At 30.7% G+C, this 24,135-nt stretch overlaps 1 protein-coding gene and 1 long non-coding RNA gene across 3 annotated transcripts in view; one reads left to right on the top strand and one right to left on the bottom strand.

Annotated features, from left to right (window-relative positions):
- The window catches only part of LOC127710291 (E3 ubiquitin-protein ligase TRAF7-like), a 50,922-nt gene that overhangs the window by 7,358 nt on the left and 19,429 nt on the right, over positions 1–24,135 (bottom strand). For both annotated transcript variants that reach the window (XM_052216082.1, XM_052216083.1), the window contains 8 exons: positions 23,120–23,174; positions 22,410–22,462; positions 21,915–21,983; positions 20,819–20,941; positions 19,981–20,097; positions 17,639–17,755; positions 16,442–16,561; positions 12,786–12,917 (listed from right to left, as the gene is read on the bottom strand). In XM_052216082.1, coding sequence (XP_052072042.1) covers positions 12,786–12,917; positions 16,442–16,561; positions 17,639–17,755; positions 19,981–20,097; positions 20,819–20,941; positions 21,915–21,983; positions 22,410–22,462; positions 23,120–23,174 — 786 coding nt within the window. The remainder of the gene's footprint in view (positions 1–12,785; positions 12,918–16,441; positions 16,562–17,638; positions 17,756–19,980; positions 20,098–20,818; positions 20,942–21,914; positions 21,984–22,409; positions 22,463–23,119; positions 23,175–24,135) is intronic.
- Positions 1,647–11,767, top strand: LOC127710292 (uncharacterized). Its single transcript, XR_007986099.1, has 3 exons — positions 1,647–1,907; positions 3,303–3,383; positions 11,617–11,767. It is a non-coding gene; the product is annotated as an uncharacterized LOC127710292 (long non-coding RNA).

The raw sequence follows: 24,135 nt of genomic DNA, 5'->3' as shown, positions 1-24,135 counted from the left end.
CGTACGGTTGCCTATAATTGCCTACATCCACTATATTTGAACTTTGGTGGATATTAAATAAGTTGTCTCATTGGCAATCATACCTCATCTCCTTATTTTTATATCAAGTTTAATTTTGAAATTTATAAATCTGTTCTGATTTCCGTTGCATCAAATTTGTATACTAAAGCAAGCTTTTATCATAATATTGCTAATGCAACTAAACCACTGAACAAGAGGGTTCAGGGATCCTGTATCACTCAATTGTCAACTTGGCATAAAATTGACACAATGCAATGAGAATAATTCAAATAGTATAGAAAAAATGGAGAAAAATATCATTTCATCCTTCAAGGACAATAACTCCTAAAAGGAGTACACTTATGATTTCAGGCATATTGGCTAATTTGTAGTTTGTTTCAAGGTGATAATTTTAGCTTTTTACAGTAAAATAACACTAAATTATATAAATCACTATGAAAGGGCAATAACTCCTATTAGGAGTCAACTGACAATTATGGCCATGTTGACTAAACAGTAGATTTTGTCCTGCTTATCAATTTTGCTATAGATGATATATATAGTTTCTTTCAATATACTAAAAATTCTGCATAAAAAAAACCCAACAAAATGGTAAAAATTATTTTTCAGGGGCAATTACTGACATATGGAGTCAACAGATGATTTATGCCATGTTGACTTTTTTTGTAAATCTTGTCATGCTGATCATTTTTGCATCTTACAGTTTCTCTCCATCTACTATAGTTTACGCAAAAATAACAGAAAATGGTTAAAATAGTAGTTCAAGGGCAACAACTCCCACAATATGTCAACTGACAATTTCAACCAGTGTGTTGCTCACCTTGGTCTATGTGCATCTTAATTGATGGGCACTCTCCAACATTGTAGACTAGAATAGGATTCATGACAAACATATTTTTTTTTAATTGTATTGCTGATCATTTTTTCTGTTTTCTGAGTTTCTCTCACAAAAGAGAGATAAAAAAAAATGACATTTAAAAGCAATCACTCCTATAAAATTCTAATAACGATTCATCAAAATTTGACTTATTTATAGATCTTGTCATGCTGATAATTTTTCTTGTCTAAAGTGTAGATCTATCATTTTTCTTATTTTCAAGATGATAGACAAAAATGCAAAAATTAAACTACAATTAGGAGTTGACTGACAATTTTGTCCATATGACTAATTTGTAGATCTTACTGATCCTTTTGACTTTTTAAAGTGTCTATCTATCTATTTTAGTATTTAAGATATTTGACAACGTCATTAAAGAGCAATAACTCCATTAAGGAGTCATCTGACGATTTCAGTCATGTTGACTTATTTGTAGATCTTGTCTTGCTGATCAATTTTGCTATTTAAAACTACTCTCTATTATTTTGTGTTTAATTTTTACATAAAAAATGTATTAAATAGGGGAAGGTACAAGAGTACATTTTTCTTTAATCATATAAAATTGGAAAAAATATTTGTTACTGGAATTAATGAAATTCTTTATCACTTAAATCACATTCACTGTAAAATAATTGATTGTTTCACCCAAGACCAATCAAATGTAAATCATTTACTTTGACTTTTTAAAAATAAATATTGTTTTTTTTTGCTTACAAATTTTCTATTATCAAATATTAAGGCATCTGTCTTTGAATATTGTGGGATTAATTACAAATTAACTCTGCTTCAATTAAAATTAGACATATAAATGGAATGATTGCTCCTCCATCCTACATTGATACAATCTTAAGGTTAATTAAGTCAGATCCACACATGGTATATATATAACTTGATTGTTGTGAACCGACAGAATCACATGGTCATCCTACAGGAGAAATTATACCCGCCATTAATATGAAGAATTACGTTGTTATTGGCGCATTTCTTTCACTTTGTATAGTAATACAAGGTAAGACATTGTTTTAATATTTTGAATTAAAATTTTAAATTAAGAGAAAAAAAAGATACAAGCTTTATGAACTTAAATTTTGATTTTCATCCAAAAGTTTAGACTTACATTAAGGATTTTTTCATGATGCACAATTGATGAGTTGGTGTCGCATAAAACTGTTAACCATGCTAAAGAAATTGAAACGAGTTATTTCAATTACATAAAAAACTAAACATCATATAGTATAAAAACATATTTCATTTGAAATATTAATGGATATATGTACTAGTTAATTAAATTCTTAGAAGATTGTACTAAAATTAAATCATTTTTTTTTATACTGGTTTTTGATGTGGTCAGTTGTACTATGCAGTATTTTGGGTGATTCCTGTTATCATTTTTATGTATCATTATCTTGATACATGTCTTAACTAAACACCAGACATATCACATGCTAAAAATATTACAATAAAGTGAAGAATAAAAAGTATGAAAGACTCAACACCAAAACTTTTTTCTGAATTTCAGATTATACTTTTCTTATTTACTTTAAATTCTAAAATAATTTCCAAATACAGAATATTTTTTTATTAAATTTTAAGAAATCTCATTTGATTATGTGGACATTATAAATACAAAGATGAAGATTAAAACGACAAACATAATCTGAAAATTATATGTTTACAGCAATTTAGAGAGTGTAATGACATCATATATGGCTGTAAATGCTATACTTTATATTAAATGCTGTACTTAGTATAAAATTATTTAAACAGTAGTTTATTACAATTCATATGCACTTTCAAAACTATTCAAATTCATTTATAAAAAAAATTCAAAGGCTGGTCTTAATAATTATTTTCATTGAGTAAAAATTTCATCATAGAGACAGATATAACACAAGGTATTCAAATGCTGTTACTTGAAATATGATTTAAAATAAAACTTTCAATTTTCAATTGTGTATAGTTGGGTTGCTACCTAGATGATGTACAGCCAACATTCCCTTTTCTTCACACTTTAAACTTGTCTGTTTGATTATCATAGATTAAAATTACAGCTTGAAACTAAATGTTTTGTCTATTTTTCTTTTCTGTTTTGGAATTCTGTACACAAATTTATTATTGGCATAGGCAAGAGCATTTTTTCTGCAAAGTATGCTTAATTAAACCTCCATGGAAGTATACAACAACCTATTACAGGTCTGCCAGTCATTAAAATTTCTTGCATGATTAATTTAACTCAAGACTCAGAAATCAACCAATCAAAATAATGGATTTTGTGTTTAGAACTTTAGAGTGCAGAGTCCAGAATATATTTTAACAGCATGATTTCAATATTAGCAGATTTATTCTGAAGCTTCCTTGAACATTTCAGAAGGACATGTTATTACTTAATTATTGTAATTTCCAGGTTTTCGACTGTATGGGGGACCAGGAGATATGTTTGCTCAAACTATACCTTTTAACAGAAAAATCAAAAGTGCAGACCAAAGTAAGTTTTTACCCAAACTATACCTTTTCACAGAAAAATCAAAAGTGCAGACCAAAGTAAGTTTTTACTCAAACTATACCTTTTCACAGAAAAATCAAAAGTTAGTTTTTACCCAAACTATACCTTTTCACAGAAAAATCAAAAGTGCAGACCAAAGTTAGTTTTTACCCAAACTATACCTTTTCACAGAAAAATCAAAAGTGCAGACCAAAGTTAGTTTTTACCCAAACTATACCTTTTCACAGAAAAATCAAAAGTGCAGACCAAAGTTAGTTTTTTACTCAAATTATACCTTTTCACAGAAAAATCAAAAGTGCAGACCAAAGTTAGTTTTTTACTCAAATTATACCTTATCACAGAAAAACAAAAATGCTGTTTCAAATTAGTTGAACTAAAAGTACAGAATCATGTAGATAGAAATAATACTTTTTGTATTCCATGTTACAAAAATCTTATTTCGATGAATTCCATTATTTATGAGAATTTAAATAAGTTAACAGAAAACTTGTCAAATTAATACTTTAGTTTGTGCTAAAAGCCTGCTATTTTTTGTTTTTTTAACAATATAAGTTGAAGCCTTAAAATTATTTTCTATTCATCACACACTTAATCATGTTATTTGACATATATACACGTAAAGTAACCACCCTAGGATGACTGTCAAACAACAATAAATGCAAAATAATGACAAAAGCTCATGCCAGCATTTTTCAATGAATGTAAAATTTTATACCATTGCAAAAATGTACAGAATGTGATAATAAATACCACTCAATATCCTTAGTTGTGTATACATTATCTCTTAATTATAGTTGTCTGATAAACTGATCATTATCTATAATTTCAAAAATATAGAATTCGCACCAAATAAAAATGTCTAAAAAATCAATCGCAATCAACAATGTTATCTGACTTTCTCTAAACTCTGCGAAACTTCATTTGATTAGCTTTAAACCATAGCTTTCCCAGATCTACTGACTTTCTCTAATCTAGGGAAGTTTCATTTGGTTAGCTTTAAACCATAGCTTTAACAGATACACTGACTTTCTCTGATCTAGGGAAGTTTCATTTGAATAGCTTTAAACCATAGCTTTCCTAGATACACTAACTTTCTCTGATCTAGAAAAGTTTTATTTGAATAGCTTTAAACCATAGCTTTCCTAGATACACTGACTTTCTCTAATCTTGAGAAGTTTCCTTTGATTAGCTTTAACCCATAGCTTTCCTAGATACACTGACTTTCTTTGATATCATCTAGGGCAGTTACACTTTATTAGCGTTAAATGATAGCTCCTATATACACTGACTTTCTCTTATCTAGATAAGTTTCATTTGATTAGCTTTTAAACATAGCTTTCATTTATACACTGACTTTCTCTGATCTAGGAAAGTTTCATAAGACTAGCATAAAACTATAGCTTTCCAAGAAACACTGACTCTCTCTCTGATCTAGGGAAGTTTCTTTTGATTAGCTTTAAACCATAGCTTTCCTATATACACTGAATTTCTCTTATCTAGAAAAGTTTCGTTTGATAAGCTTTTGAACATAACTTTCCCAGATACACTGACTTTCTCGCATCTAGAGAAGTTTCATTTGATTAGCTTTAAAACATAGCTTCACAAGATACACTGACTTTCTCCGATCTAGGGAAGTTTCATTTGATTAGCTTTAAACTATAACTTTCCATGAACCACTGACTCTCTCTGATCTTGGGTAGTTCCATTGAATTAGCTTTCAACCATAGCTTTCCTATATACACTGACTTTCTCTTATTTAGAAAAATTACATTTGATTAACTTTTTAACATAGCTGTGCCAAAAACACAGACTTTCTCGCATCTAGGGAAGTTTCATTTGATTATCTTTAAAACATAGCTTTCCAAGATACACTGACTTTCTCTGATCTAGGGAAGTTTAAATTGACTAGCTTTAAACTATAGCTTCCCAGATACACTGACTTTCTCTGATCTAATGCAGTTCCATTTGATTAATTTTTAAACATAGCTTTCATTGATACACTGACTTTCTCTGATCTAGGGAAGTTTCATTTGACAAGTTTTAAACCATAGCTTTCATTGATACACAGACCTTCTCTAATCTAAGGAAGTTTCATTTGATCAGCTTTAAACCATAGCTTTCCATGATACACTGACTTTCTCTAATCTAAGGAGGTTTTATTTGATAAACTGTAAGCCATAGCTTTCCCAGATACACTGACTTTCTTTGATCTAGAAAAGTTTTATTTGATTAGCATTAAATCATAGCTTTCAATTAATGATACACTGACTTTCTCTGATCTAAGGAAGTTTTATTTGATAAGCTTTAAACCATAGCTTTCCTAGATACACTGACTTTCTCTGATCTAGGGAAGTTTCATTTGATTATTTTTAAACCATAGCTTTCCATGATACACCGACTTTCTTTGATCTAGGGAAGTGTTATTTGGTTAGCTTTAAACCATAGCTTTCCTAGATTCATTGACTTCCTCTGATCTAGGAAAGTTTTATTTGATTAGCTTTAAACCATAGCTTTCCCAGATACACTGACTTTTTCACATCTAGGGAAGTTTCAATTGATTAGCTTTAAACTATAGCTTCCCAGATACACTAACTTTCTTTGATTTAATGCAGTTTCATTTGATTAGTTTTTAAACATAGCTTTCATTGATACATTGACTTTCTCTAATCTAAGGAAGTTTCATTTGATAAGCTTTAAGCCATAGCTTTCCTAGATACACTGACTTTCTCTGATCTAGGGAAGTTTCATTTGATAAGCATTAAACCATAGCTTTCCTAGATACACTGACTGTCTCTGATCTAGGGAAGTTTCATTTGATAAGCATTAAACCATAGCTTTCCTAAATACAGACTTTCTCTGATCTAGGGAAGTTTCATTTGATAAGCATTAAACCATAGCTTTCCTAGATACACTGACTTTCTCTGATCTAGGGAAGTTTCATTTGATAAGCATTAAACCATAGCTTTCCTAAATACAGACTTTCTCTGATCTAGGGAAGTTTCATTTGATAAGCATTAAACCATAGCTTTCCTAGATACACTGACTTTCTCTGATCTAGGGAAGTTTCATTTGATAAGCTTTAAACATAGCTTTCATTGATACACAGACCTTCTCTAATCTAGGGAAGTTTCATTTGATTAGTTTTTAAACATAGCTTTCATTGATACACTGACTTTCTCTGATTTAGGGAAGTTTCATTTAAAAATCTTTAAACCATAGCTTTCATTGATACACTGACTTTCTTTGATCTAATGCAGTTTCATTTGATTAGTTTTTAAACATAGCTTTCATTGATACATTGACTTTCTCTGATCTAGGAAAGTTTCATTTGATAAGCTTTAAACAATAGCTTTCAATGATACACTGACTTTCTCCATTAGCTTTAAATTATAGTTTTTCTTGATACACTGACTTTCTGTAATCTAAGGAAGTTAATCAGAATTATTTTCTCGAAAGATTTTATTTAAAAAGATTTTAATTAATTCTAAGCACAGTTGATGAAATGGTTCAGGTAACTAGTTGACCCACAGCTGTACAGCACATTTCTTTGTTAGAAAAAACAATGGGAAACACAATGACCCTAAGTTAAACTATATTGTTTTTAAGATAAGTGGATGAAACAATGCATACAAAGTTTAAATTCAAGGCTGGACTTTCCAATCTATGACCAGAGGTTATTCATAAAATATGGGAAGAATATCAGTGTATAACGCAGCATGATAAATTATTGAAGACTTCATTAGCTATACAACAAATCTATCCTAGCAAAATCATCCCATTGACTTGATAGTAGATCCTTTCAACCATTTAATTGATAAAATTGTAAAACTGTCATGACCATATTCACACTATTATTACAATAGTATACAATATAATAATGAATTTCTCACGATACTACTATTATTATAATGTACTTCAATAAAATACATAATTGTATCACTGTAACATTCAACATTTCTAGAGATAATATTCATTTCTGATGTTTGTTATGACATCATAGCAGTTATAAAGATTTTACGATGATGTTCCTTAATTTTTAATATAACATTCTGGAGCAGTCATAAAAAGTAGTGATTTTCATATCCAATATAATACTAATTCAATGTAGGTGGCACTGCTTGAAAGAAGAGGCCTTGAATGTAAAAAACAATTTATTTCTAGTGCTTGGTATATACAAACTTCATATTATAATTCACATTACCCAATATGGCATAACAAATTGGTGTGATTTACTCTCCTCATCAGTATAGACTTATATTTGTGCTACTTTGGGGACATACCTAATTAGGACTTCAGAAAGGTTTATGCAACATGTTCTAAAAAATAAGATTAATGTTTATTAAAAAAATTATGAATATACAAAGAGGACTGCAAGTGTGAGAATGCTTACAATTTTTATTTTAATATCATTTACATTTCCAAGGGGCATAAGTCCCCAACTATTCCAGCGACTCTGTTATTTTAACTTATCTATGATATTGCTATTGAAAACATTTTGCAAAAGTTTAATTAAACTTTAATGGCACAAAAGTTCTTTTAGTATCAATTTCCAATTATTTATATTTTAAAGGGCATAGATAGCTCCCCCAAAAATAATTGATCACTCCAGATCTTCTGTTACCTGGTATAAATCTTTGATATGCATTTCATGGTTATGGTTAGGGTTAGGGGTAGGGTTATGGTTAGTCAGACATATATCAGCATTCCATATCCCTTTCCCTGCTTCATCACAAAGAACAAAAAGGTCTGTTCAATCAAGTATTATATGTCAATGACCAACTATACCTGGATGGACATAATTTATTCATCCTTGCGTCATAAGGTCATAGTATCTAAGCATTTTGGTTGTGTTGGGTTTCTGTCCCATTGAAATATAACCAACATTTAATTATATACATAAGGATTAGACAATAAGCTAACTATTGCAATTTTTTTTTCCATTCTGAGAGCTTAGCGGAATGGTCAGAGTAATTAATGGACACTCACATTTACAGTTAACCAATCATTACTACTTTCTCACTGAAGGTCAAAGGTTAACCCTGGGTACTCAAATTTCCTTCTAATACAAAGTCAACCTCTGTGATATTGCATGTATTTATAGAAAGAGAAGGTACAAATAATCTCTGTGTCCATTAAGTAAGTAAGATGGCACGCAGATTTATAGAAAGAGAACCCAATCATTTCAACTGATTTTTACAGTTTGTTATTATATAGTGCTGTTACCCTGCTGTCCTAGGTTAGGGGGGGGGGGGGGGGGGGGGGGTTTGTGCTCACAGCATTGTTTAACCCTGTCACATTTTATATGTGCCTGCCCCAAGTCAGGAGTCTATAATTCAGTGGTTGTCCTTGGTTCCTGTCTATCATATTTGTTCTTCTTTTATTGTATATAGATTTATAGATTACTTAAGGTATTAGTATTGCTCATTGTTGAAGGCTGTACAGTGACCTATAGTTGCTTACATCTACGGTATTTAGTCTCTGGGGGTTAGTTGTCTGAGCTCTCATTGGTAATTATACCACATCTTTTTATTCTTATATTCTTTATTTCAATAAGGTATGTAAGATTTTATTATAATTCTTTTTCTGACTCTGGTCTGGAACTGACAGTTGGTTATCAAAGCCAATAGTTAGTTTTCCTTACTGTTTACATTGATTGTCAAAGACTGCACTATACTCTCTGATTTACACAGTACAGTTCTTAGTAGTTTCAAATAGACGTAAGAGCTTAGTGCTTGTCATTATAAAGTCATCAACTTCTGTTTCTGTTATATTTTGAACTCAGTATGATGTAGAGTTTAACATTTGACATATTATAAGGACACTTGTCTATTTGTGAAGACTGTATGCCTCTCTTAAGCTTTATACGTCTCTTTGATTTTTGTGTGGTTGGATAGCTGTCTTATTGTCTTATACCCCACATATTTTTTTTTCATACTGAATGCTCCCAAAAGCAGACCTTGCATTATCAGCATGTAAATGATAGTCACTGAAAACCCAGGAAACAGCTGCAATAAGCTTAGGGCACATTGAGAAATTGACAACACAATCAATCAATCAAATTACTGTTGACAACTTCCAAAGTGTAGAATGGGTATTTTTAATAAAGTGACACACTGCAAGATGGATAGGGATTATTTCTGTTCATTGTTATATATTCCAATAGTTTGCCCAAATAACAGTAATTTAGACATTGAGAGGTAATTATGAACAAATTGTTATTACAAGGGCAGATGTATTATATATTGACTGTTAAATTTCTCAAGAAACACCAATAAATATTCTGTACTCTCCCTTTGAGACAGATAATTATTGTCAATAAAATCAGATGACTGTTAATGAACTTATTGCAACAATTATTGAAATCAATTTCATACTAACAATTATTTGAAATCAATTTCATACTAACAATTATTGAAATCAATTTCATACTAACAATTATTTGAAATCAATTTCATACTAACAATTATTGAAATCAATTTCATACTAACAATTATTTGAAATCAATTTCATACTAACAATTATTTGAAATCAATTTCGCCCTTTGTTATAAACATTTTAGCTATGATATAAACTGAAAACAGGAAAGATTACCTTGGCATAGAAAAATTTAATGGAAACATGTCACACTATATCAAACACAGACAACATCTTGGAGTGTGATGCCCTTTTTCCATTTTTGCTTTTTAAGTGTTTTTTTTTTTTAAATTATTTCTGGATACATACATGTATCTGCAACTCATAATTTCACCAAAATCTTACAAAAAAATATACTTGTAAGTCATGAACATTTCAGTATAACTTACGTTCAATTTTTATCGTAAGATTATTTGTAAAAAGAGACCCTGACACTTGCTCAAAAGTAAAGTACCCAAAAAAGAATACTACTGTTTATCAATAAGGAAAATTATCAAAGTTTTGACATTGGTAAATATGGACCTTTGTAACCTTAGTCTTCAAACTACAGATTCCAGTCGTGTACCCACAAAAATCATATAAAGTAAATCTGTAACTCTAAAGAATACTGATGATACAGAGCATTCAAGATAAAGGTCCATCACACCCTAACTATAGTTATTTCAATACAATGGATCCATCCCTTCAAGTTGCAGAGTCAAAGTAACAATTATTTTTTTTAAATTTCTATATGAACTGTTTATTTTAAAGCATGCTTAAATCATCCTTGATTTATCAGTTCATGACTTTACAATCCAAGTTTACACATCCATGAAAGAAAAACAAATTATATCTTCCATCAATTATTTTCTAAAACTTAATCTAGTAAAAGAGAGGCGAAAGATACCAGAGGGATATTCAAATTCATAAGCAGAAAACAAACTGACAATGTCATGGCAAAAAACGACGAAAAAACAAACAACAGGTCACAAAACACAACATAGAAAACTAAAGACTGAACAATATGAACCCCACCAAAAAAACGGGGTTGATCTCAGGTGCTCCGGAAGGTAACATGATTGTTTCCTTTTTAATACACTACAGAACAGTTAATGTTGAGGTAAGGTAAGGTAATTGATGCCAATTTCTGAATCTAGAGGACTAATAATAATAAGTTATTTCTATGTAGTGTAAATACACCAAAACTAAAAAAAATAATCTAATGCTAATAGTAATACATCAATAATTTAGAAATGCTTACAAAAACATTCCAATAATACTTTAATGTAAATCTTTTAGACATTATCAAATTGCAGTTATAGCTTTACAAAATCAGAATTACCAGAAACAATTCATATTTTTTAAAATATGGAAGTTAAGTAAATTTCAATCTACTATCAAACAGTTTAAATTACATTTAGACCCTGTTCATATTATCTGTAGGTTATAATATTTGTCCACTCATGATTGGTTGAGTTCAAATATGGAGAAATATTGTAACCCATGAGCAAACAAAGGGAGCATTTGTTTCTTGCCTGATAGGGTTCAGTCTTTCAAGTGTCATAAATCCATAATTGAATAGGACACTAGTGGCTTTTGTTAACCAAGCCACAAATAACAAGCCACAATGAAATAGTCACAGCACCTGAAATTACTGTTTTTTTGTAATTTTGTGGTTTATATTTATTTTCACCACCTAGCTAAACATTGTATTAAAGACAAAACTTATCTTATTGCTGATGGGGAAAACATTATTTATTATTTCTAAGAATATGAAAAATACATTAATTGATATAACTATTATATTTTGTTTTTATTCCAGTAAAGTTCAATCCATTCCTACAGAGTCAACAGGATAACTACATTGACAACTACATGCATAAGTTGGTCTACTTATTGGCAGACATCGGAAAGAAACGATAACATTATTATATGATATAAACAATAAATTGTTAACACAAATTGTTGTCTGTGAAAAATATTGTTTTTATCAAATCATTTTACTGTGGATTCATTATTATTCGTTGGATACCAATTTTCGTGGATTTCGTGGGTACAAGTGAACCACGAAATTAAATGTTCAACGAATGACATATTTTGTATAGGCTTGTACGCAGACTTTCGGTAAAACCACGAAATTAAATATCCACGAACATGCAAATTTTCCCTAATCCATGAAAATTGGTACCCACGAAAATAAATGAATCCACAGTATTGGAAAAATGCCAAATTAATTACACCTTCAGCAGTTATTGTTTATAGATTTAAACTCATTATTATTGTCAAGGTTGAGTGAGAGGGACCTAGGTGGCCGAGTAGTCTAAGTAGTTCAACACTGAGGTTGTGAGTTCGAGTCCCTCTCAGGGAAGGTGTGTTCGACTCCAATCTCAATTGACTAGGATTGTCAGATTTCCTGCCAAAGGTCATGGTTCTCTCAGAGCACTCTGGCTTTCTCCACCAATAAAAACTGGCTGCCATGAAATAGCCAACAGTGCTGAAGCAATCAACGTAAGTGAGTTTCTTTTCTACAGTATTAAAATTAGATGTTGTTTGATTGCCAATCAGACAACTTTCCACAAGAGACCAAAGCTAATGTAATTACTATCAGCTAGTTTTAAGGAAAATATGGTATATGAGCGTACAGGAAACAATAATAACATGGAAATACACAGTACATCAAAGGCAAAGAGAAAATGTCCCCAATCACTTTAAACTGCCTACTTCAAAAAGGAGGGGGGGGTATGATAAGGAAATGTTATTTAATTGTTAATGAGACAACTATGATGAAGTATATTACAAATTCTTATCATTAAAGATCCACCATTCGATTAACATGCAGATAGCAGGTATAGCACAGTAATATATATATACAACAGAGTTACCTACCCTTAAAGATCTGTCATATGATGCACTGAAGACTTTAATACCCATAGGAGATTGTAATGTGGCTAAGGTACAACACAGTAAGACATGTACAAAAGAGTTACCTACCCTTAAAGATCTGTCATATGATGCACTGAAGACTTTAATACCCGTAGGAGATTGTAATGTGGCTAAGGCATACACTGTGCCACTGTGGCCTTTCAATGTCTTTGCATTTTCTTTGCTATCTATTTCCCACACCTAAAATATAAAGCACAGGTATAAAAGCAAGGAAAACTGAAGATAAAATAACAAATTTCTTATTTTTTATAAAATTATTAACTTATTTGTAAATTCTAGCTTTGCTTGTTAAAGTTGTAAAATCGTATCCTTTAAATCTAGCCTTCTACCAAAAGATAACCCATGCAGTTATCTTCTACTTATTATAAAGTGTTTTGCTTATCATCTCTCAAGGTCATACAGTGACCTCAAATTGTTTGATTTATCTATTATTAAACTGAAGAATGTTCACCTCGCCGCACTAGTGATGATCATTGTCAGGATTTAGCATGAAAGAACTTAACAGGCTGTTTGTCGTAAAATTTACACATAACATTCCCAACTTGTCATATAATTTACACTTTAAATTCCCATAATTACCCGTATTAAAATATTCAATATGCATTTGTTTTCGAACTCAGTGTGATATTGTGAATATAAACATAGCATATCCCATCAAGAATTGTATACTAAAGTAAAGATTGTCTGAGGCAGTTGTGTTAAAAACTTTTATTTCCTTAATTTGTGCTAGCCAAAGGTCCATTAAAATTCAATCAAATTTTTCGCACTGGCTTTTGAACTTTGTACCAAATATTGTTGATATAATTAACATAAAGTCTAAGGGTCAAAAATATTTCCATTTTAATTTTGACCTGGTTTTCCAAAAAAAATAATGATCAAAATAATGTTGATATACATTTTTATTCAAATCAACTAAGAACTAATTGGTTATACAGCAATTTTTAACATAATTTTCATTTCAATGTTCAGTAACACCCAAAACTTTTTTGATCTCCATTGGTTTTAAACTCAATTAAGATATTGTTGATAAAAAATTTTCGCCGACAGCGGAAACAGCATTCCTATGTCTCGCTTTTTGACTCTGTCAAGGTGAGACAAAAATTCTATAAGGAATGTTTTAACAAATACCAACTTTTTGTTTTTGTTCAAATCAATTTTTCAACTTAGCCATTTAAAGGGAGATAACTCTTATAGTAATAAACTGCTTTGCTGAGTGCAGCTGGATACGCCCGCAGAGGTCCAACCCTGAACAGTTGGGGCAAAAATGGACACAATATTCAAGCTTGATACAGGTCTGAATTTGGATTGTAATTAAATATTTGACATATTATAGGTTTCTGAATAAATGTAGTCAAAGAACTTGAAATTGGTTATATGAATTGAATTTATATTCAATTAAAGATTTCTTGCTGTTGTGCAATACACTGTGCTGTTGCGCAATACTTAGTAAATCTGTTGTCAGACTATAAACAAATAAAGTTCAATTTCTTCTCAATGTCATATTTGAAATTAATGAAAATCAATAAAGAGATTACATCAATAGCTATAAATAATTCACCAAAGTTTCATGAGAACTGCTGAAAGCATTTTTGAGTTATTGTCCAAAAACTGGAAAATCCCCCCTTTTTTAATGAATAAAACCCCATAACTCAGAAATTTAAAATCTAAAATTTATAAAATTCTAAAGGGAGCTTACATCAACAGATATAAACAATTCACCAAAGTTTCATGAGAACAGCTGAAAGCATTTTTGAATTATTGTCCGAAACTGGAAAATCACCCTTTTTTTATGAATAAAACCCCAAAACTCAGAAACGTAAAATCTAAATTTATAAAAATCCAAATGGAGCTCATGTCAATAGATATAAACAATTCACCAAAATTTCTTGCAAGTTGGTGAAAGCATTCTTGAGTTATTGTCGGAAAACTGGAAAATACCACCTTTTTTAATGAATAAAACCCCTAAACTCAGAAACGGTAAATCTGAAATTTATAAAAAACGAAAGGGAGCTCACGTCAATAGATATTAACAATTCACCAAAGTTTCATGCATATTGGTTACAGCTTTTTTGAGTTAATGTCCGACATGTTGACGATACAGGTCTGAATTTGGATTGTAATTAAATATTTGACACATAAAAGGTTTCTGACACAGAATAACTGTAGTCAAAGACCTTAATATTTGAAGAATTTTTCTATTTTTAATTTCTGAAATCTGAAATGAGAAAAATTGACCTCCCACAATTTCTTTTTACCCCCCCCCCCCCTTTTCCCCCCAAAAAATTCTTTCCCTCAAGGTATGGTCATAATCTCAATCCAAATTTCCAATGGAGTTTGCAACCATAATTACCCATTTAAATTCACCATAGTGCTAGCTTAATCTATTTTATTATAGAATTCAAAATATGGTGTCAAATCATTCATATGGATTTTTTGGTAAAAAAAAAAGATGCAACATTTGCAGATATTTTTACTGGTCTTCCTTTATAAATATGCATTTCTTTCAACATAATTTAAAAGCAGTGTAAGGGAGGTAATCAAAATGTTGTATTTGGATTACCTCCCTTGCACTGCTTTTAAATTTTCTTAATTGTTCATTAACCATTACTTCATACATAATTTAAAAGCAGTGTAAGGGAGGTAATTCAAATGATGTATTTGTCCATTAACCAGGACACCCTTGTTTTCCCCCCTTTTTTGCCCCTAATTCCTAAACGGTTTGAGCCATAACCCCCCAAAGCAAATCCTAACCATCCCTTTGTGGTGTGGAAACTTGTGGTATAATTTCAGAGAGATCCATACACTGTTCCACAAGTTATTGTCTGGAAACTAGAAAAATGCTTATTAATGGCCCCTTTTTGGCACCTAATTCCTTAACTGTTGGTACCATAACCCCCAAAATCAATCCCAACCTTCCTTTTGTGGTATTGAATCTTATGGTAAAATTTCATAGAGATCCATTCACTTAAACTAAAGTTATTGTGCGAAAACCAATGTGTCTTTAGACGACGACGCCAACGTCATACCAATATACGACCGCAAATTTTTTAATAAAAATTGTACAAAAACTGATGTTACAACACAAAATTGTGCAACAGTAATTTATATTGTGGTGTGCCAATTGAAATTATTTGCTTTGAATAGTTACATCACAACTATTTTTTTGTAAAATGTGTACTTTTTTGGCCAGATTTAAAAAATATTAAAATGTCAGGGCCAATTTGAACTATTCATATACATTTTCAATCAATCAGTTAGCACAGTTTTTTTTAACTTCATCAGAACGTAATTAATTTAAATCTTTCATATGTATTATATCATGTATATTTTACCAAAATATGTCAAGAATTGCAAAAGTATTATAAGGCAATTATTCACCTAATACTAGCATGTTAATCAATCTCAGTAATACCACAGAGTATGGGATACTAGAAATAACAGGGTTAAAAACACATTCACAAATACCACAGGGTATGGGATACTAGAAATAACAGGGTTAAAAACACATTCACAAATACCACAGGGTATGGGATACTAGAAATAATAGGGTTAAAAACACATTCACAAATACCACAGAGTATGGGATACTGAAAATACTAGAATGTTTTATATTTCACATACACCAGATTATTGGATAATAGAAATATTAGCATGTTAAACATTTCCATTCATTCTACAGAGTATGTATGGTATGGGATACTTACATGTATGACATTTTCATATGTTCCACACAGTATGTGATGAGGAGTAATTGCTATACTATACACACTTCCACCAGAAGTCTCTAGGATATCAACACACTCTAATTTCTCCAAATCCCATATCTTGAAATAAAATTCCAATGAAAAAATGGATAGAATATTTTGACATACACGACCTATTAATTGGTACAGTGTAAGTGATGGGCAAACATTTAATAAACAGTATAAGTTATTGTGATATTACATTTTTTGTTGAGGTACACCAATTTTTAAAGGAAATGATTTATTTTATTTTCTATTGTTTTGTTATGTGAAAAGTTAACTTCCACAGATTCTATATACTCTCCCGTTTTAATTGTTTTCTCCCTGTTATTATAAAACCTTCTCAACTCTTTATTATTATTACAACCTGATGCTAAGAAATGACTTCTACTAAATTTAGCATTGTTTCAAAGAGTGCTATTACTGCCTCCAATCACATGCAAGTTAATATCTTGTTGAATCATTCTATTAAAAGAAATTGAGACCAGCTTTGATTATTAGAAACACAGTTTTTGGCTACGTTTAGTTACTCAGCATTTTTTAGTTACTATTTTTTTCCAAATATGACATTAATGAGAAACTTTTACCTGTAATTTTTATGTTAAACTTAAACAGTTAGAAACTACTGACTTTAAAAATCTGGCTAATATTTACGATGGGAAATATATAGAAAACTGTACATAAACTGAATCGATACAAATACTCAACATCAAAAATTGAAAAAATGGGTCACAGTGACCATATTGTTGCTGAATTGGATTGTAGCTTGCAGGAAGACTGTAACAGTTAAATAACATTTTCAAATTTGCCTAGGAAATTAACCAAAAATTGAACTTAACCAAAAAAAATCTCTAGGGTAATTGTTCTCATTTTTCATGTCATGGCATTTACAAGCCGAGAATACAGTATGGGTTTATCTCATTTTTGAAGGCCTATATTTGATTACTACCACTTCATTTTAACTCTGGTGGATATTTGGTCTCATTGGCAATCATACCACATCTCCTAGTTTTTATATAAAAAGAAAACTTCACCAAACTGGGATGTATGTACAGACAAGATTGAATCTATATGCCATATCTGCAGTGGGAATAAATAGTAACAACTTATAAATATGATAATTATAAATATAGAATTATATGCCCAGTATGAGTTTACCTTGACTGTCTGGTATGATCCACTGTATAAGTGGTTCTGTGTAGCTACAAGTGCTCGTACCCAATGGTTCAAACCGGTCAGTTCACACTTTAACTTTAATGCATGTACATCCCATATCTAAAATATAATATATACCGTGGTTATCATGTACATCCCATATCTAAAATATAATATATACCGTGGTTATCATGTACATCCCATATCTAAAATATAATATATACCGTGGTTATCATGTACATCCCATATCTAAAATATAATATATACCGTGGTTATCATGTACATCCCATATCTAAAATATAATATATACCGTGGTTATCATGTACATCCCATATCTAAAATATAATATATACCATGGTTATCATGTACATCCCATATCTAAAATATAATATATACCGTGGTATCATGTACATCCCATATCTAAAATATAATATGGTTATCATGTACATCCCATATCTAAAATATAATATGGTTATCATGTACATCCCATATCTAAAATATAATATATACCGTGGTTATCATGTACATCTCATATCTAAAATATAATATATACCGTGGTTATCATGTACATCCCATATCTAAAATATAATATATACCATGGTTTATATCATGTAAGATTTGGAAGAGAAACACTACATACATTGTTGTGTTATGGGACATATTCTTGTGTTCTGTTGCTGAATCAACAAATCTTGTGTATTAAATGAACCAAGGTATGTAGGATACCTGTGTTCTCTGGCGGAATCAACAACTCATATTTTGTCAGTAAAATACACAGTGTTGTACGATATAAAGAATGTAGCTACCAGTACATAAAAGAAAACATACTACTGTAATTAGATCTTTAAATATTGTTTTTATTGGTGTATAAATATTGATTTTGTTATCTGTAAACTAATCTTATTGTTATATACACTTTTTGTGTACATATACATATGCACATTCACAAATCTACAATCTGTCGATACCTGTATTTTGGCATTGCACAAGGTCATGTTTTTCTGACTGTTAATGGCGTCTTTACACTAAATCCATTGTATGTTGGATGTGTAGTATAATCTTAGATACATGATTTTTAGTAGTTGTTATTGGCTTTGAACTAGCTGTCAGTAACTGAGAGTACTCTCAGATCTGTACTTAGACTTTTTTGTTGTAGGGATGCATAAATATCCTGCTCTGTGTTTTTCTGCTTTGTATCGATCTGATGAGTTAAGCCCTTTTCAAATGATTTTTATAGTTTGTTTATTTGTTGTACTGTAACTGTTACAACACTGTCCCTGGTTAGGGGGAGGGTTGGGTGCCTGTTAACATGTTTAACTCAGCCACATTCTGTATGTGCCTGTCCCAAGTCAGGAACTTGTAATTCAGTGGTTGTCTTTTGTTGCTGTAAATCATAATTGTATTTTGTTCATTGTTTTTTACATAAATCAGGCTGTTAGTTTTCTCGTTTGAATTGTTTTACATTTGCCATTTCAGGGCCTATTATAGCCGATTATGCAGTATGGGTTTTTCTCATTGTTGAAGGCTGTATCATGACCTATAGTTGTTAACTTCTATGGTATTTGGTCTCTGGTGGAGAGTTGTCTCATTGGCAATTATACACATCTTCTTATTTTTATATATCATATTAAATTATGTGTACAGGATATGTGGAGCATTCAATTTATTCTACTATATTAATGTTTAAATACTAACTGGCCTCACACAAATACTGCCGTTTCATTTTTATAAGACAATCACAATGAAATCATTCCACTGTATTGATATTATATCATAAACACTGATAACCTTAGTTACTAATTTTCAGATCGTATGGCCTACAGCACTACTGTGGACTCACATTATTCGTGGGATACCAATTTTTATTCATGGGATACCAATTTTTATTCATGGGATACCAATTTTTATTTGTTGGATACCAATTTCTGTGGATTTTGTTGGTATAGGTAAACCACATATTTAAATGTTTAACTAAGAATTAATAGACGTATTTATACTTGTATGCAAATTTGTCCGCCATTACTTAAAATCACACAAGTTCCCGTAAAATTTGACATCACAATTTAAAATATCTGACATCATAATTAAAAGTGATTGTTGCTTGACGTCAAAAGGTTGTTCGGAGACAGATCTAAGGTCATTCAGAGACAAAATCCAGCTAAATACCAAAAGTGTAGATACGTTTATTGTCTATAGACTTGTATGCAGATGTTGTCAAAACCATAAAATCAAATATCCCCGATATTTGATTTTTCTTCAACCCATGATAATTAGTACACACGAAAAAAAAGGAATTCACAGTATCATGTGATCTACTTAATTCATACAACCATCATGTGACATACCTTTATAACTTTTAGTGATCCACTGAAGATCATATTTTTGGCAGCAGTTAGAGTACAAACAGGATTTTCATGAGCCTCAATTTCAGAAACCTTTTCCAGTGTATCAATATTCCAAATCTATAAAAAATCAATCAATTTTCTTTAAGATATCAAAAACAAATATCTGAATATAAATCTACAACTTATTACTTGTATATATCAGAGCTGAATTAAAAATCTACTAATGATCATTAATAATTTATAGCACACTTTTCATTTATAATATTGTGCGCTGTACAAAACACATATATATTGAAATTAAATTAATTCTTTAAATCCACATTTTTCAAATGAGCTTTAAGTAGTATGTAAATCCTAATTGCAGTAAAAGAAAGAAACATTGGTCATAGTAGCCTACTTTTTGTAAGTAGCTGACAAACTTCCCTACATACATGCATATACCAAATAACATGATTACTGATCATTTAGTATATAATTAGTATCTGAAAAAGTCACTTACAAGATAAGTATGACCAAAGATATCCATTACAAATTAATTTCATGAAAAAATAAAAGTGCAAGGTTGAAATGCTGCACTTCACTAAAGATGCTTCTGTTAAAAGCATAATTTTTTAAACCTGGGATTAATACTTAACACTTGAGCATGAGATCTGTCTGTTTTTGTAGTGGTCATACCATCCTATATACATCACCATATAAAATTATATTTATGTTAGATTATTAATTCACTGACTACTGACACTATTTTGAGATGCAAACATGGGTGCCAAGAGTGTTTTCCACTATTCTTCAAACAATTGAAGAACTTATAAAACGTATGAGCAAAAATAATACTTACTATAATTTTACAATCCTGTGAGCCACTGAATAATTTGTTGCCATATGTACATAATGCCAGGACAATTCCTGTGTGAGCTTCTAGAGTCTTCAAACATTTGTAATTATTGCCAGTATCCCAAACCTAAAATAGTACATACAATATAAAACTAGAGGCTCCAAAAAGGTTATATCAATCCACTATGTGAGTTTCTAGAGTCTTCAAACATTTGTAATTATTACCAGTATCCCAAACCTAAAATAGTATGTACAATATTAAACTAGAGGCTCTAAAAAGGTTATATCAATCTACTATGTGAGTTTCTAAAGTCTTCAAACATTTATAATTCTTGCCAGTATCCAACTTGAAATAGTACATTCAATATTAAACTAGAGGTTCAAAAAGCTCACATCAATTTCACCAGGAAGTCAGCATTAACCTATTAAATAAAACATTTGTGGCATACAAGTTTATTGTTAGTTGGTGCAATTCAAACCACCCTGGAGATGGAGGCCACAAGTTCAATCCTTGTCTCTGTCAAACCAATCTCTTAAATATTGGTTTTAGCTGTTTTTCCATCAATCATTTAGGAGTAAATAGACAAGTATGCTTTGAATTGTTTTACATGTTGTCATGTTGGTGCCTTACATAGCTTGCTATGCAGTATGGGTTTTTCTTATTGTTGAAGGCTGTACTGTGATCTATAGTTCCTAACATCTATGTCATTTGGTCCCCTCATTGATAATCATACCACATCTTATTTCTATATTAGAGTTGAAGAGTTAAGAGTAGGGAGACATGTTTTCCATCAGACTTTTAACTTGAGAATTAGCACATCAAAAATCTGACTCAGCGTGTTGGTCTAGTACAAAGCATTGTGTATACACATGGCACTAAAAACATAATCTGACTCAGCGTTTTGGTCTAGTACAAAGCATTTTATATACACATGGCATTAAAAACAAAATCAGACTCAGCGTTTTGGTCTAGTACAAAGCATTTTATATACACATGGCATTAAAAACAAAATCTGAATCAGCATGTTGGTCTAGTACAAAGCATTTTATATACACATTAAAAACATGTTACATTTATCACATCATATAACTTATCTTACCTTGACAGTTTTGTCTGAAGACCCACTAAACAACAAATCACCAGACATACAAAGACACCATACTGGACCCTGTAATAAACAACACAAAGAAATCAAAATATAATTCTTCAACCACTTTGCAGAATCCTACAGCTTTCTGTACACAAAAAAGTAAATGCATCACTTTAGTATTTTTTAAAATATAAAGTCTTTATAATGTTTGATGCAAAATTTTAACAGGACTATCTTTAAGGGCCAGCTGAAGCCTGCCTCCGGGTGTGGGATTTTCTCGCTGTGTTGATGACCCATTGGTGGCCTTGGGCTGTTTTCTGCTATTTGGTCGGGTTGTTGTCTCTTTGACACATTCACCAGTTCCATTTTCAATTTTATCTTCCATTTTGGAAATTGGCTTGAAAATTTACTGGTCTTATTGTGCTTTTAACAGCATCTTTTCAAACTGATGTCCATGAAATTATTGAATGTAAAATGAGATGACTTATATATTAGATTATTTACCTGATGTCCTACAAAGGTACCTCTACATCTGATCACCTGTTGTGGGTCATAAGCTGAAATTTAAATAATATTCATGTTTCATATTACTATATTAAAACAAAACAAAATCTTTCCTCCATAGCTTTATGTCATTACTGACATGTCAAAATGATTGCTACATGTTCCTGTTTAGGCACATAAACAATACCTTATTGAAATCATATTATTATCTTTAGTATTCAGTATAACAGATTATTCAACTGCCAAATTTCCAAGTATAGGAAACGATAGTTGTTTTCCATTCGTTTGATGTATTTGAGCTTTTGATTATGCCATTTGATAACAGACTTTCCATTTTGAATTTTCCTTGGAGTTTGGTATTTTTGTTATTTTACTTTTTTTTCCAATTGACATTACACAACTCTTCTTATACAGCACTGTTATTGATATTCTAATGCAAAACTAATTAATAGTTAAAACAATTATATTTGAAATATCCCTGAATGTTTGATTTGGACTTGAGGGGTATTCACTTTACAAAGCTTAAATAATCAAATAATATCTTTAGTATGTCCATATAAAGTTCAATTTAATGTTGTGGTTTGTCAAACTTTCAATCATTTAAGGTAATTCTTGTATCTAAGGTCCTCTGTTAAAGCATCTAGTTTGTTTAAGGCAAGTTTTAGACAAGTTTTACGTGTATAAATATACAGTTCTCTGTTAACACTTACTTCCAATGGTAACGTTACGGCCATTTACAATACTATTGAGATGTGCTAAATCATCCTGAAATAATAAATTTGCATCAGTGTGAACTATTGAGAAATGGTAATTATGATGGTAACATTGATGTCCTGGATGTTTTGATCATCAAAGAGAATGCTGAGATTAAGGAACTTAATTTCAGACAATGAAAATTTAATTTTTGCATTCATCCATTATCTATAGTGTATTCAATTACATAAACAAAACATCAATTCAGTCATTCATCATATTAGTTTCCTTACTTTATACTTTCTTCTGTTGGAATTTTAAACAGAGACACCAAATTTGTACTAAAATTAGTTCCCTGAACAATTTATCTTGAAGTTTAAAGGAATCAAAGCATTAAAGGCTGTAAAAGCAATTGCTGCCATGTTAATGTTTTGGGGACTTTTATTTTTCATCCACATATATATAAGAATTAAACCTGACAGGAGTGTTGTCTAGTGAGAAGTAAGAAGGTTTTAGCTTTATACCAACAAAAGATTTTAGAAGAAAGTCACTTTTGATATGCTTTATATTTCACAAGGAGACAACACGTTTACCAGGCTAAAGTTGGGGTCAAATTTACATGTGCTGAAACATATAACTCAAAAAGAAATTATCCCCTGGTAGTGTTTGTAACTGGGCAATAATTTCCTTTATTGATTTAATTTTAACAATTATCATAATTAATTTAAATTTAACCATTCAATTAAAACATTTCAACTTTCCAGACGCAAATGTTGAAAAACGGGAAAGAAATAAAATATCTTACAAGACATAAACATGTAAAAAATAAATATATATTTCAGCTTACTAGAAATATTTTCATAATGTTACTTTGTCTTCATTTCTTAAAACTAAGTCCCAAAACATTATTGCTCAGTTGATATGTGTCATCCTCATGCGGTACGAGATAACTATAATTCTCATGCAATCCCGAAAAGGGAGGTCATCACAGACAAACATGACATTAAATCGTCATTATACGAACAAGAACAAA

The sequence above is a fragment of the Mytilus californianus genome, unplaced genomic scaffold, assembly GCF_021869535.1.
Source record: "Mytilus californianus isolate M0D057914Y unplaced genomic scaffold, xbMytCali1.0.p SCAF_7, whole genome shotgun sequence".
Classification (NCBI taxonomy): domain Eukaryota; kingdom Metazoa; phylum Mollusca; class Bivalvia; order Mytilida; family Mytilidae; genus Mytilus; species Mytilus californianus.
This window is presented reverse-complemented; position numbering and strand designations above follow the sequence as displayed.